Genomic DNA, 15,288 nt, shown 5'->3' with positions numbered 1-15,288 from the left:
GTGGATGTGCTCGTACAGTGCCTTAGTGTAGGATTCAGCAGTTGAACTTTCAGTTCCCGTTTGCATGGGTGTTATGAACTTTGTCACTTCTGACTTGAGTAGCATGAAATTGGCTTTGGAGAAGTTTTTTATGGTGGTTTCTTTACTGGGGGGTGGGGGTGGGATGTGGATGTTAAGGGTGATTAGCTTATGGTCAGACCTGACTAACAAGGGGGTGACCATAGGTATGGAGCATTGATTTCCCATGTTGGTAATGACCAGGTCTAGGATATTGGAGCCCCTGGTGGGACTATGGATTAATTGATCCAGGGCATTGGAATTTATGAATTCCAAGAACCGTTGCGCAAAGGTGTTGGGACATGAGTAGTTTTCCCAGTTAATGGCAGGGTAGTTAAAATCACCCAGTATTAGGGTGTTTGGTTCTATCTTAATATTTTCCAGTATGTTTAGAAAGGTGTAGTGAGAATCTTGGGGTATGGTGGGGGATCTGTAGCAAGCTACAATTTGTCAGGCTTTGTCCTGATTTCTTGCACTAAGACATTGAGAGGTATGGCTGTACAAGAACTGGCTGCAGCCACTGGCTACTTACTGTTGACCTGACATCATTTTCCAGTGGAAGTTTAGGATGCACATTTATAGTAACTCAGCTGTGTAAGACAAACTTGAAAAATAATTTAATCAAGAATAGTAAATCAGCTGATGTTTATTTTCATCTGCCTATGTTTAAAATTCCTTAATATTCACATTCTTATGTATATAAATATATATATATATATATATATATATATATATATATATATATATATGTATTGTCATATGTACAAACACATGATCTGAGCTTTCACTATATTTGCTCATATCTAAATTGCTCATACTGGAAAAGTACACTCCCATGTCCCCATGAGTATGTCTTCAATCGACACAAATTCAGCAAATTCAGTAGACTTCTACAAAAAACACTAAAAATGTAAACTAAAAAATACACAAAGAAGCACTCACAATAAATAAACAAAGAAACAAACATCAAAACACCAAAATTAAAGCATCTTTTTTCCAGGGTGTTACATTTTCCCTGTACCTCCACTCCTTATGATGTATAGTAACTCGAAGATTACACAAACATGGAGAAAGAGTAAACTGTCCTTGAAAGAGTACATTTCTGTTCTACTCTCTCCAACCAACAATGATCTCTACAATGACCCTGAATAAAACAATGTTCAGATTGGTAGAGTCAGGAAAGGAAAGTAGTGCAAATATACTTTTGAGGGAATACACCTCAAAAAACTGCAATCTGAAGATACTGGATAAAATGAAAGTTGAATTGCAAAACATAATTTTTTATAACACATAGAAGCAAATTAAATAATTTCAACCTACGCTGGCATCTCCACATTTTGTTCCAGTTTTCACAAGTCCTGGATCTACAATATCTGATGCTTCGCTTGCTTGGTAAACATAGGTACCACGGCACTTTATTTTCCGACCCTCCAGTGGAATATGTGTATCAATTGAAACTGCATTCCTCTCTTTGGGTTTGTCTGCCAAACTCTGACACTGTATCTTTCCACATTTGACATCCCTGTTTCCGGAACACAAGATAAAAGAGGCAGAGTAAGGATATTCCATGGAATAGACATTCAAAGCATAATGAACACAATACCATCAGATTCATTTTTAAGTATGTGAAGGGACAAATTTAAAACTGTAGAGAAATATCTAGAGAGTGACATGGCAAAGTGTTATAATAGTGATTTATCCAAGAATTATGCCAGCAAAATGGAGGGTATAGTATAGTGGCCTTGGAATAAGAACACATTTTGGCCAAGTTAAATAATTAGAGAAAGCTGGATGGTGCCTCTTTTGATATTTAATCTCACAATACCATCCATTCCCCCATAACTATCACATTTTAATTACACAACTAATATGTTTTGTAAAAAATGGATCAGTTATATGTTACGGTTAGTTTTTTGCTGAGCTGTTGCTTCCTGTACTTTTCTAGTAGAAAGTGTCTCACCCAAATACACATGACAGCAATTAAAAGCAGAATATTAGCATTGTTGTCCTAATGTCATAATTAATGATATTGTACATGTGTATTAACAACTCTACTCAAAACTAATTCAGTGTTATCATAAGAAACAGATGACGTGAATAACTTAATACAACCAACATTCTAGGGTATGATACACATACATACATACATACATACCTGCCTACAGATGTTTAAGTTAATCACATGTTAAAGGTTTTATATGTAGTACAACATTTAAATTATACCTTGAATTTCAAGTCCACCACAAAATAACAGTTGAAACAAAACCAAACTGATATCAAAGCAACAAAAAGAAAGTCGAACACTGTACGAAATCAACTTTAATAACAATTGTTAAGCACTTTTCGTTTAGTGCATAGACTAAACTTGTTCAGGTCTGAAGAAGTTTAGTCTATGCACTAAACGAAAAGCACTTAACAATTGTTATTAAAGTTGATTTCATACAGTGTTCGCCTTTTTTTTTTGTTGCTCCACCACAAAATAATATATGCTTTGTTTAAAGCTTGAGTTTTTGGATTTTATCATTTTATAGGGCATTTTTTCCAAGTATTAAAATTTACTCAACTAAGCCACTTTCCTTTTGTTTCTTGATTGCATTTGGTCATTGGAGACTGATTATGTTGCCTCTTAATACTGCATGGTTTAGGGTCTTATTTTCTTCAAATCTACATAGCTCATAGTTCTACCTATCAACCTTTCAGCACAAAAAAAATCTAGACAAAGACACAAATAATGGGAGGCAAAGGCCCCAAAATAGGGACAATTTTTAAGTACTGTCCCTATAATCTTAAAATGTCAACAGAATAACAGGTTTTGTATTAGCATAATTTTTCTGCAGGACATGAAGTCTGAAACTCAAATGTCTGCCACTGTTTTCTGCCTTCAGTCTTCAAAGATTTCACAGAGGACCAAAAAAATTTATGAGGAACAGACCAAAAATATGAAACAAAATCTGGATATTCTGCAGAAATCTGGACAGTTGAGAGATTTGACTGTAGATGTAATCATTAACAGTTGATTTTGTGTGTGTGTGTGTGTGTGTGTGTGTGTGTGTGTGTGTGTGTGTGTGTGTGTGTGTGTGTGTGTGTGTGCGTGTGTGTGTGTGTGTATGTGTATGTCTGTGCAGTTGCAGGACATTTATAAAAGGAGAAGGATTAAGCTGTAGGTGGACATCAATCTTCCAGCCAGATCAGGAAAGCAATTAGACTTTCCCATGTATAAGATTACTTTTCTCTCTATAGCTTGGAAACTGAAGTCTATCTATAATAGAAACCACAACCTACATCTTTCTCAGATCTCGTTAGCTGCTGCACTGAGCAGTCTTATATCCCACAATGTCAGTCAGTTGGTCACTTTTCTCATATAGCTGAAGCACTATACTTTGAAATTTTTCACTTTTCACTAAGATTAGTGGTTAGCATTGCCACCTCACAGCAAGAGGTTCTCCAGTTTGATCCTCGGCTGGGATGCCTTCTGTGCGGAGTCTGCATGTCCTCCCTGTGGTCGCGTGGGTTTCCTCCGGGTGCTCCAGTTTCCTCCCACACCCCAAAGACATGCTGTAGGTGGATTGGACACTCTAAATTGACTCTAGATGTGTGTGCATGTGTGTGCCTTCTGTGGAAGGTAGGGCGCCGGGCTGGCAACTCGACACCATAAAACTCCACTGCCAATTATGAGCGGACAGGTGATCCGCTGTGGCAATCCCTAACCAGGAAAAAGCCGAAAGAAGAAGAAGAAGACTAAGATTTCTAATTGTAGGCTTAACTAATAATTGCCTTAGCTGTTTGTCTTAATTATTCCAGGTTCATCCATGTCTAATGAAAATAATCACCAACAAATGCTCCTGTAGAATATAATGATCATGATTATATTTAACAAATGACTCCTACCAGGTGAGCTAAGAATTTTAGGACTTTTGGTGTGCATCACAAGCTCCTTACTTTAGCTGCAGGGACACCTACTTTTATGTCAATATTCAGCCTGTCACAGAAATCTATACCATCTTTAGCAACAGCTATAGAAAAGAGTAGAAACCTTACTAGTCTCGTCAGCATAAGAAACTGGTGAAAACTAAAACATGCCCAGAGATATGGTGGTTAGCACCAGACACAGGCAGACACCTAGATCTCAGTCCGTTTTGGTCATAGGGAGTGTGATTTACCCCTTCCTGACACAGGAAATTTTTTCTACTGCAATTCAATAAAGCAAATTTGGGAGAGAAAGGAAGAAGGTAAGGGAAGATGAGGACATCCATCCAATAGATGGATGGTTTGCATGAGAGAAGATCTATGACTGTAGAGTATGACTGTTGAAGGCAAGAGATTGCTTTGAATCAAAAGATTTGGCCACAGTTGTCATGACACCCCAAACCCATGTAAAAATGGGAAAGCGGGACTGATGATGGTTGTATATAATCACCATATTTGCTACCTCTGAAAGATGCAGTAAATCTCTTGCAAATAAATGTTGATTCTCACAAAAATGCATATGAGTTTTCCTTATAGACTAATCTGTTTACTGTAAAGTGTTAAGACAAATGTATATACATTTTCCCAGTAGTTTTGGTTGTCATCAGAATTTCTGAGGTCAAACTATTTGAGAGGCATTTAATCATAAAAAACATCAGCCAAGCACACTCACTGACTAGCTTAACCATCAAGAAACGCACCCTTTCGCTCATATGAATGCCTACACAAACACACACCCTTTCACTCATATGAATGCCTACACAAACACACTAATCTCACTCACCACTCCAAGTGCACTAACACAGACTCACACAAACACAAACAGAGCATGCCTTAACATGAGAGGCATCCCACAACAATGTATATGACAAACTCTGAGACTGCACTAACCTTGGAACAACTGCTGCTTGGGACTCTTGGGACTCAGAGCAAGTCACACAAACTTCCTTTCTTGCAAAACAACCTACACGTCTTCCACAACCAACATCCACTGTGATCACTAGTATCACACAAACAAGCAAACACACTTACAGACATACACATACTCACAAATACACATACCACACACACACACACACACACACACACACACACACACACACACACACACACACTCACTGTGATCACTATTATCACACAGCCATACTAAAACACAAACAGGAAAACACACTTACAGACACACACATACTCACAAATACACACACACACACACACACACACACACACACACACACACACACACACACACACACACACACAAATACAGACACACACACACACACACACACACACACACACACACACACACACACACACACACACACACACACACACACCACAAGCTCCTGATATTTGGTGAAACACCTTGCACAAAAACACACTCTCTGCTAGCACCACAGCCCACACACCACAGGATCCCAGACAAATAACACACATGTTGCAACCCTCACCTGCACACAGAGCACTCATATCCTAACACTCATTGGACCACACAGAACCAACACAAATTGCAAACACAAGAACATGTACATAACAAACCAATACATACACAAAACACATAAGCACAAATATACTATTTGATCATCTAAACACAAAAACAAAACCCACATAGAGCATGCTTTCATCTACTCACTTTCCATTACACACTCATAACAGACACCTCCACTGCTTTTAAATACTCAAGCAAACGTATTCACAGACAAGTAGAAACAGTCATACTTAAGAGCGGCATCTGTCCTATATACACACATATACTTCTCGCACAACTCACATCACCTATACTCAGAAACCTCACAACACCTACATAACAAGCTGACTGATACACTCAAATCATATACAAACCTTGTAATCTGCCCTATGTAGGTCCAAAAAATCATTATATAAGACAAATCCTCTAAATTTATCTTTGGTATGCTCTTGGAGAACATGTAAGCTCAGTAAGTATCCATATGCTACCAGAGCTGTCTTTCAGTCATTTCAGTTGGATCCAATAAATTACCTCTTGACCACCATGACACCTGACCACCAGGGTTACTATAAATAGGATAACACATTTTTGTTAATTTTGGTGAAAGTTTGGGTAGGGAAGTAATGGTGATATGTATATTTAAGCTTTTCTCTTCACTGCATTGACTACTGACACAAAGAGTTTGTTCTCATGATCCCCCAATATGCTTTTAATTTATATATATATATATATATATATATTTTACTATAAATTTCTTATGTGAACTTTAGTACCTTAAGTGAAGTTTTATGTACATCCTTAACTTTATTCATGGAAAAGCACAATACTGGTCTTGTTTGCTTATTTAAATCTATATGTTTTTTTATCAGTCATTTTTAAGTCTAAGTCCAATATTAGTATTTCCCTGTCCACAATTTTTATACTTTTTTGTGGCATAATGCTGTCCTTTATTTCTGTATCTTTGTCTTTCTGTGCTATTGTAGACTTTCTTTTGTCAGTCTCTCCTGAACTTGTTTATTTTCTGTACCTCTAATATGCTGAGACATTTACTGTTGGTATTTTCTCATTTCTTATGTTTTATTTATTCTTCAAAATGTCAATATTTAGAGTATCGCTTATTTTAGTTATAGATTTAATTTTTTTCCCAAAAATTACATATTAAAGTTTATTTTATATTTTACAGATGTTTGGTTATGTCCATTTGGTGCGGTTATATTTATATCATATGAGTTTTTATTTCATTTTATTTAATTTCATTTACTGAGTTCTGATGTTGGTATGTTTGTTTATTTTCTCTCCTCAGATGTTTCCAAACCTAATGATCCTTTACCCTGAATATCAATACTGTCTTCTATATTTCCTCATTTTCAGCTTCAGACAAACATTTTCATTTATTAAACATTCTGTATTGTCTACAGTGTCAATAATGATGCTTCTAGTCTGTTTATTTGGTGTGACAGTGACTCCTTGCGTTCTGCCTATTTCTTGATTTTCTGTATCCTCTTGCTCATATTATTATTTCCTAGTTCATCAGAGTTTCTTATTTTACCAGTGTTTCTATTTATTCTACCTACTCTTCCTCTTGATCATTTTATTTTGTTAGAGCTCAGAGCCTTAAATGAGTTGTTAAAGTTTGCATTTTGATGAAGTGGTTCTTCAAATGAGGGTATATAACCAACTTGAGTTATTACATTTCTGCATCATTTCCATTGCACCATTTACTTTCCTATCTTCAAAAAATCATATGGTAATTCTTAAATGTGCTTGTCTCTTTTTACATCAGAAGAATAATCTTATTAAGTTTTCAGTTTCTTTTAGTAAGTTTCCTTTTTTTCTTTTTTGAATATACTGGGTTTTATCTCCTTATTTATTTTAGTAGTTTTCTTAATTCCATGTTGTTTCAATTTCTTATTGTGATTTGTTTCATTATGAAATAAACAGACAACCCAGTGCTGTACCCAAGTTCTGTTTTATGTGTCACAATATAAACATCTGGAGAGATTTCTGTCTTTTGTCAAAGATTTTTTTTTTATTTAATTTAATTTTCTTTTTTTTACTTTAAATACACTTCTTTAAAATATGTCCTTCAATTATTTTGTTTTGTTTGCTCTAAAAGGGAGAATATCCTATTGAAATAATCAAAGAAAGGTATAAATATGCTAAAAATGTTCCACCTCTCTTTTTTAGTTTTTCACTTGTTAGTGTTATTAATGCAGAATTTCTGCAAAATGGCTAATATTATAGACACCTTTTCGAATATGCATAAAATTCCAGGATGTGTAGATGTTGTTCATGTTGATTACTGCTACAATACCCTTAGCTATATGTGTTATATCCTGCCAAGGATAAAACAGCCAGCCAGCTTCCAAAGATTCAGGGCATATTCCATGCACCCAATCTGTTAGGCAGCTTAAGCTGAACTGACCAAAAGACAACTTTGGGTGCAGTGTCCTTCAGAGCTTTACTGCCACTGAAGAGTACACTCCTCTGAGGCTTTTGAGAATTGACAGCCGGCTTGTGCTTTCCTTCGCTGGCCAGATAAGTTCCCCTTTGTGAAATACTTTCCATTTTTTACTGATGTCTTATTACTTTCCTCTTCAGGAAAGTTATTTTAAAGCTAGGAGTGTTGTGTTTAAATGGACTGTCTGAAGACTGTAACATACTTTTAAAAGGAACACTCATTGCTTCTCTCAGTTTGAAAGTAGTTATCTAACTGATAAGCTACTTTCTGTGGAGAAATTGTGTTTATTTTAAGGTTGTGTGGCTGCCACAGTGTTTGAAAGAAATTTTTACTGTGTTTTTTTTCTATTAAAAAAGTAGCTTTTGTGGGCTTGTAGTTTTACGGGCATTGTTGCTTATTTTCCTAGGATAGAGGCTTAATTTTTAGCTTGACCATAGAACAGATTGTCACTACCACAGTCAGTCCTTCTTCCAGCCACAAAAAGAAAAAGTTAAGCAAACACACTTTGCCACCACAGCAGGCTCCTAATTTGCCTCCAACGCAGGTGGGTGACTCTGCTGTGGTGATTTACTGTACCTCAGACCACTCATCATTTTCCCTGGATGTGTCTAGTGTAGCAACTTCAGCCTCTGTGGACTAGGGGTTAGCCACATCCTCTAGTGCTGTTGAGAGCCCCTCAGTGGGGAAGGGAGAACCACTGTTGCTGCTCCTGAGAGAGGGAAAAAGGAAAGTTTTCCTGTTGTGTCAGAATTATGTACCCATCCATGAAGAAGCAGTGTCTGCCATTAGTAACATAGTTGGCCCCATTGTTCTTGTCAAAAAGAAACAGAAAACCAAAGGTATCTACTCCTCCTCAAATTTCCTTGGATAGGAGTAGTTTACTGGGAATGGTTCAGGCTTTGATTGAGGTTACTGATTGTTCTGGCAGTTTCTGGTAAAAGAAAGAGGGATGCCTCCTTTCCTGAAGAGATTCAAGATTCTGAATCTGAGCAGGAAGATGCAGGGATGGATTCAGGGCTTTTGTCCTCAGATTTCTGACTCAGAATCAGGGGAAAGCTCTCATTCTGATTCTCCCTGTGAGGGTTTCTCTTTCTCCGAGACTATTGTTAGAACATCCCAGTGTTTTCAGTGGGAGAACACTTAGGCTTCTCAGTACCTCAAAAATACTAAGAGTTGTTACAGACGGATTTTGCAGAAATGACACCCATTCTTCCTGTCTTGTCTGCTTTACCAGATGTGTGTCTTACTGCCTGCAATTTTCCTGATAGTCTGCCAGCCGTCGCTAAAAAGCAGACAGGATGTATAAAGTTTCTCTGTCTTTTAAACTTTTATACATTATTCCCAAACCTAACCCAGCAGCTATAGCCTTAATTGACTCCTCTGCTTCTAAGCACTTAATAAATTCCACTACTACTCTTTCCAATAAGGATGGGAAAATTGTTGATAGGTATGGGGGAAAAGTGCATACTTATGCAACTTTAAATTTCAGAATTTTAAAATTTTCAGGCTCATATGTTAAAGTTAATTCTGACATATTGTGAGAGTATGAGGAATGTTTTATTTACAGTTTCTTCCTGTGATGAAGAAATCAGCTTTAATTAACTTCATTTCTTCTATTGCACAGATCAGTACTCATTGTTTGCAGTGTGTGTATGACTCTGTTGATACTTATTCCAGGGCTATGGCCTCTGGTATGGTTTTAAGGAGGCTTGCTTGGCTGTGTTCACAGAATGTTCCAGATGATGTTAAAAATGAGATTTAGTGTTTTGCTCCTTTGCTGCAGATGTGATCAAAAAGTGTGATGAAAGGAGCAAATTGGGAAAGGGAATTGCTGGTTGAAGGCTTATTGTATTTGTTATTCAGAAAGTGTCTTAGTTATGGTTTAAGCACTTGTGCTCCAAACCAGTTATTTTACATTGGGAAGGTCTGTGGTCTAGACTCTTGTGGTAGGAGAGTGTGGCCTACAACCTTCTCAGCTGGGAATTGCTGGTGAAGGCTTATTGTGCCTGTTATTCTAAATGTCTTTGTTCTGCTTTAAGCACTTTATTTATTTATTTATTTATTTTTATTTATTTATTTACATTTGTTGACCGGGAGTGTCCGACTGGATGTAGGTCCATTTTCAGCGGAGGCCCGGGGAGAAAAGCTCCACAGTTAAAATAAACAGACAGTAGTTACATTGGATTACATAGCGATTAACAATTTAACATAGCAATTACTTACAACATATTTACAGATGAAGAACATAGTACATCAGTAGACAACTAGAATCTTTATCTGTGAAGTACATAACAGACATTAACAAATGTTACAATAAGAAGTTCCTGCTGTATAATAAGTACTAGGCTTATGAGCATCTGAGCTTACTATAATCAAGGTAGTTAATGGAGTGGAAAGAAAGGTAGTGGTTGGATGGGGTGGGTGATATTAGAGTGGGAGTTGCAAGGGCATATCCAGCATGTTTTTAGGTGCGCTTTTATTAAAGTTTTGAAGTGGGTGCATGATGGTATGGAGGTAATTGTGGGTGGGAGGGAGTTCCATAATTTGGCTATGGTGCAAGAGAATAGTGCTTCACCAGCAGAGTTATTGGCTTTAGTGATCTGCAAGTGATTTTTGTTGCTGGATCTTAGTGGTCTGGTAGTGCAATAGGGTTGGAGTAGATTCTGGAGGGATGGGACGTTTAGTAGATGGTTTACTAGTTTGTGGGCGAGTGAGAGTTGATGCCACTGAAGGAGGTGAGGGAGTTCCAGCCAGCCCAGTTCAGCAAGTGAGAGACAGTGGTGACTACGGTAGGATACCCCTGTGGCGAATTTGGCAATTTTGTTGTAGCAGGTCTCTAGCGTGTTTAGATCACATTGCCTTAGGTTGGTATATATTGGACAGGCATAAAGTAGGGTGGAGATAAGGTGGGAATTTGCTGTTGAAATCTTTGTTGTTTTGGTGAGACGTTACTTATTTCTGTATAATGCTCCTAGTTTTTTGTGGACTTTTTTTATGGTCATGGATATGTGAATGTCAAATTTTAGTTTATTGTCTATTTCCACTCCTAGCAATTTGGTGTGTTCCGTTGGGTATATAGTGGTGTTGTCTTTTGCTGTGATGTTAAAGTGAGAGTTGTTTTGAGTATGTTTGGTGGGTTGGAAGATGAGTAGTTTAGTTTTGTTTGGGATGAGTATTAATTGGGCATCGGATAACCAAGTTTCAACAGAGGAAAAGGCTTCCTGTGTGACTTTTTGCAGTTTGGGTAGGGACTGGGCTGAGCAGATGATGGCTGAGTCATCTGCGTATTTTATGAGTGTGCCATGTTTGGTGGCAGAGGCTAGATTATTGGTGTAAACAGAGAAGAGTAGGGGTCCAAGGATGGATCCTTGGGGAACCCCTATAGAGACAGGTAATTGGGGAGATATGTCATTCTGCCATACAACGGATTTTTGGCAGTCAGACAGGTAACTCTGAAACCAGTTGGTGACTGATTGAGAGAAGGATAGGTTATTGAGGACAGACATAAGTTGTTTGTGTGGGACCATGTCAAGTGCTTTAGATAGGTCTAGGAAATTAGCAGAGGAGAGATAGCCATTGTTTTTTTGCTGAAGGATAGTGTTAGTAAAGGAGAGTAAGGCAGTGGTGGTGCTATGGTTTGGTCAGAAACCATGCTGAGTATTGGAAAGGAGGTTGTTAGTAAGGAGGTAGTCTGAGACCTGAGAGTGTATGCATCTCTCTAGTATTTTGGAGAGTGGAGAGAGAATAGCTATGGGGTGGTAATTGGTTAGTTCTGTGGAGGGTCCAGCTTTGTGGAGGGGAATTATATGTGATACTTTCCACAGTGTGGGAATGTAACTTTCTGACAGAGATCGGTTAATCAAGATGGATACTGGGTAGGCCAGAGCATCAGCTGCGATTTGTAGGTATTCACTTGGGAGGTTGTCTGCTGCTAATTTGGTGGGTTTAAGTTTAGTTAAGAGTTTTATTATGTTGGAGGTAGGTACAGGAGAAAAAGAGAAGGCAGTGGGGAGATTACTAGTTAAAGGTGTGGGTTGGAGGGGAAGGAGGTTGTGTTGTTTAGCTAGTGATAGTATGGTTTGTGTGAAGTGTGTGTTGAATGAGGTAGCAATATTTTCTGAGGAGTGAGGGATGTTAGGAGGAGGGGTACTGACTTTACCTGGGTGGAGGATGGAGTTTATGGAGGACCGGAATTGTTTGGGGCTGTGTTGTGAGCAGTCTAGGGCAGACTGGTAATATTGGAATTTGTCCTGCTTTATTAGCTTTTTGACTCTATTGCGTAGTTCTAGGAATTACTGTCTAGTTGAGGGGGTTTTGGTTTTGCGCCAGTGCTCCCAGGCTTTATCCCTGTTTTTCATTTCTGACTTAGTGGTTTTCTGTAGCCATGGGGAGGGTTGTGCTTTGGTTCTGGAAAGTCTTATGGAGGCATGGTAATTAAGGATGCTCAGGAAGGTAGTATTAAAAAATTCAACTGCGTCATCAAGACTGAGGTACTTTAGAGGATTCCAGTTACATTCTTTGAGGGATGAGATGAATGTGAGTGGGTTAAAGTTTAGTTTTTTACGTATTTGACGGCAGATGACAGGTTTAGCTTGGTATAGGTATTTTTTGAGTAGGAATGTTGGGGAGTGATCACTGAGGCTATCTGATAAGCAGTCTGTTATATATGACTGGGGGCTCTTACTGACTAGTATCCAATCCAGGGTAGTGTGCTTGCTGGAGTTTTTATTTATCCTGGTTGGCAACTGGACTAGTTGGGTGAAGCCATGAAGGTTTACATGATTGGTTTGACTGGTTGCCAGAACAGGATTGCCAGTCAATATTGAAATCACCTAAAATGATAGTTTATTGGGGGAGATGTTGGGTAGACCAGCTGAGGAGGTTTTCTAGTGGAGGGATGTTTTGGCCAGGTGGGATGTAGCATCCAATTATGTTGATGGTTTTGTTTTGGTTTATTTTGAGGTTGGTATATATTATTTCTTTATTGCCTATTTGTGGAGCTGATGATTTTAAGATCTGGATGTTTATATGCTATTTAAATATTATAGCTACACCACCTCCTTTCTTGTTTAGCCGGTCTACTCTTAGTATGCCGTAACCTGTAGGGAGTATTTGCTCATTGGTAATGTGAGGTTTTAGCCAGGATTCTGTCAGGATGACTATATCTGGGGAGTACAAGTCTATGGTGGCATGGAGTTCATGGACTTTGTTAGATATACTTCTAATATTTAGTCTTAGTAGAAGGAAGTCACTTGGCTTTCTATTGGCTGTAATATGGGAGAAGTAGTGGTTTCTAGTCTGATTATGAGGATTGGGGTTGGAGATGGTAGGGCCAGGCTTGGGGTGGATGTCTCCACTTAGGGCTAGTTTTGATATGCATGAGGTTATTAGTTTTCTCAGTTTTTGAATGTGTTTGTTTATAAGGGAGACTTTATGATTGTGCTCTGTGGGTAATAGGTATGGTGGGAGGGTTACTATGTTAAGTTGTAGGGATGCTTTATGTTTGAGTAATATAGTTGGTAGAATGGGTTCTAGTTGGGTTCCAAACCAGTTCATAGGTTCATAGGTTAGTACTAAGCTAACTGCCCTTGTGAGAGCCATTTTAAGCCTAGCCAATTATCCCTTGTGAGACTCAAACCCTGCACCTTGTGTTTGTAAGGCAAACACCTTAGCCATTAAGCCACCCTCCCAACCCTTTTGTTATTTTACATTAGGAAGATTTGAAGTCTAAACTCTTGTGGCAGGAGAGGACAGCCTACAACCTTCTAAGTTGGAAATTGCTGAAGGCTTATTATGTCTGCTATTTTGAAGTGTCTTAATTCTGGCTTAAACACCTGGGCTCCAAAACCAGTTATTCTACATTAGGAAGGTTTGTGGTCTAGACTCCTATGGTGGGAGAGTGTTGCCTACACCCTTCTAAGCTAGGAATTTCTGGTGAAGGCTTACTGTGCCTGTTATTCTAAGTGACGTGGTTCTGGATTAAGCTTTTAGATTCTAGACCAGTTATTTCATGCTATAAAGGTTTGTGGTCTATACTCTTGTAGGATCATTCTATTGAATTGCTGCTTTATTTTAACTGTCTTTTTTTTGGGGGGGGGGGGGTTTGCTGTTGTGACTGCGATTTTCTGCACTTTGAATTTCTAGTAGTTCTCCATTTTATACTATAGGCTTCATTCAGGCTTGCTGAATCTAGACTGAATCTAGACTGTTCGATATCATTTGAACACTAAAACCAACTGAAAAATAAGCATTTTAAAGCCTACATTCTACTTTGAGAACAGTTTTCTACTGAATTGCTGCTTTATTTAAACTGTTTTTGCTGTTGTGACTGTGATTTTATGTGCTTTGAATTTCTAGTACTTCTGCACTTTATAGCATATAGGCTAGATTCAGACTTGCTGAATCTAGACTGTTTGGTATCACCTGAGCACTAAAACCAGCTCTTCACTGAAATACTGAAAGATGTGAGGCATCCGTTGCTTCCGAATAACTACAAGTGCCTGTTTTTGCTCTTACATTGCACTTTTGTATTAGCATTCTACTGTCTGTTCGAATTGTCTGAACTGATTTGTTGCCACATTTAAATGTATACTGTACTAGTTCAGCTATAGCATAGCCCAATTCCAGGTTTGCTGTTTCTGGGTCCATTTTGTAATTTCTGAGCATCAAATTCAAGCCATCTTTGTTGGATCCCTGTGGAGGAGAGTGCTGTCTGGGTCCCATCTAATCGAGTGTGATTGGACTAGAGCTCAGAGACAGCATCCCTATTGGCTAGTTTGAGTTAAAAGGGCTATTTCTTGTTTTATTTAAGCCCTGCATTTGTGCTTGTTTGCGTGTAGTACACCATCATGCACTGCCACGTAAAGTTACCATTGGTTATAGATGCAAACATTGTGTTTGTTAAATTTTCCCTTAGCACTTTGCTTGTGGTCCTCCAGAAGTTTTTCATGGCCCTTCTCTACTGTCAGGTGGAACACTAAGCCTAGCCTCAGAGGTACTAACACACCTCTCACCCACTAGCCATTCCTAAGTGTGACCTCTTTTTCTGACCATATAAATTTACCTAACACTATGGATGGACAATTTCCCACAGTTTTTCCAGACAGCTTGGTTGACATGGGCATCCTTAGGCAGCATAGCAACTGTCGCATGATCACTGACAACCCTCTACTCCTAGTCCATACAGATTCAACATGTGAAAGATGCAATTATATTAAGAACCTTAAATCCATGCTCTTTCACACATCAGTCAGTACACATGACAATGAGTGAGTTGGTAGCATACACACCTCACTTCCTAACCACCCAAAACTACATCACACATACCTACATATGC

At 38.3% G+C, this 15,288-nt stretch overlaps 1 protein-coding gene across 1 annotated transcript in view; it reads right to left on the bottom strand.

The window, feature by feature from the left end:
- The window catches only part of ADAM19 (ADAM metallopeptidase domain 19), a 1,509,956-nt gene that overhangs the window by 298,054 nt on the left and 1,196,614 nt on the right, over positions 1–15,288 (bottom strand). The window contains exon 16 of the mRNA XM_044069332.1: positions 1,378–1,579. Coding sequence (XP_043925267.1) covers positions 1,378–1,579 — 202 coding nt within the window. The remainder of the gene's footprint in view (positions 1–1,377; positions 1,580–15,288) is intronic.

Source organism: Protopterus annectens, chromosome 4.part0, assembly GCF_019279795.1.
Source record: "Protopterus annectens isolate FY-2018-M chromosome 4.part0, PAN1.0, whole genome shotgun sequence".
NCBI classification, from domain to species: domain Eukaryota; kingdom Metazoa; phylum Chordata; order Ceratodontiformes; family Protopteridae; genus Protopterus; species Protopterus annectens.
Note: the sequence above shows the minus strand (reverse complement) of the source record. Positions and strands in the feature narration are given on the sequence as shown.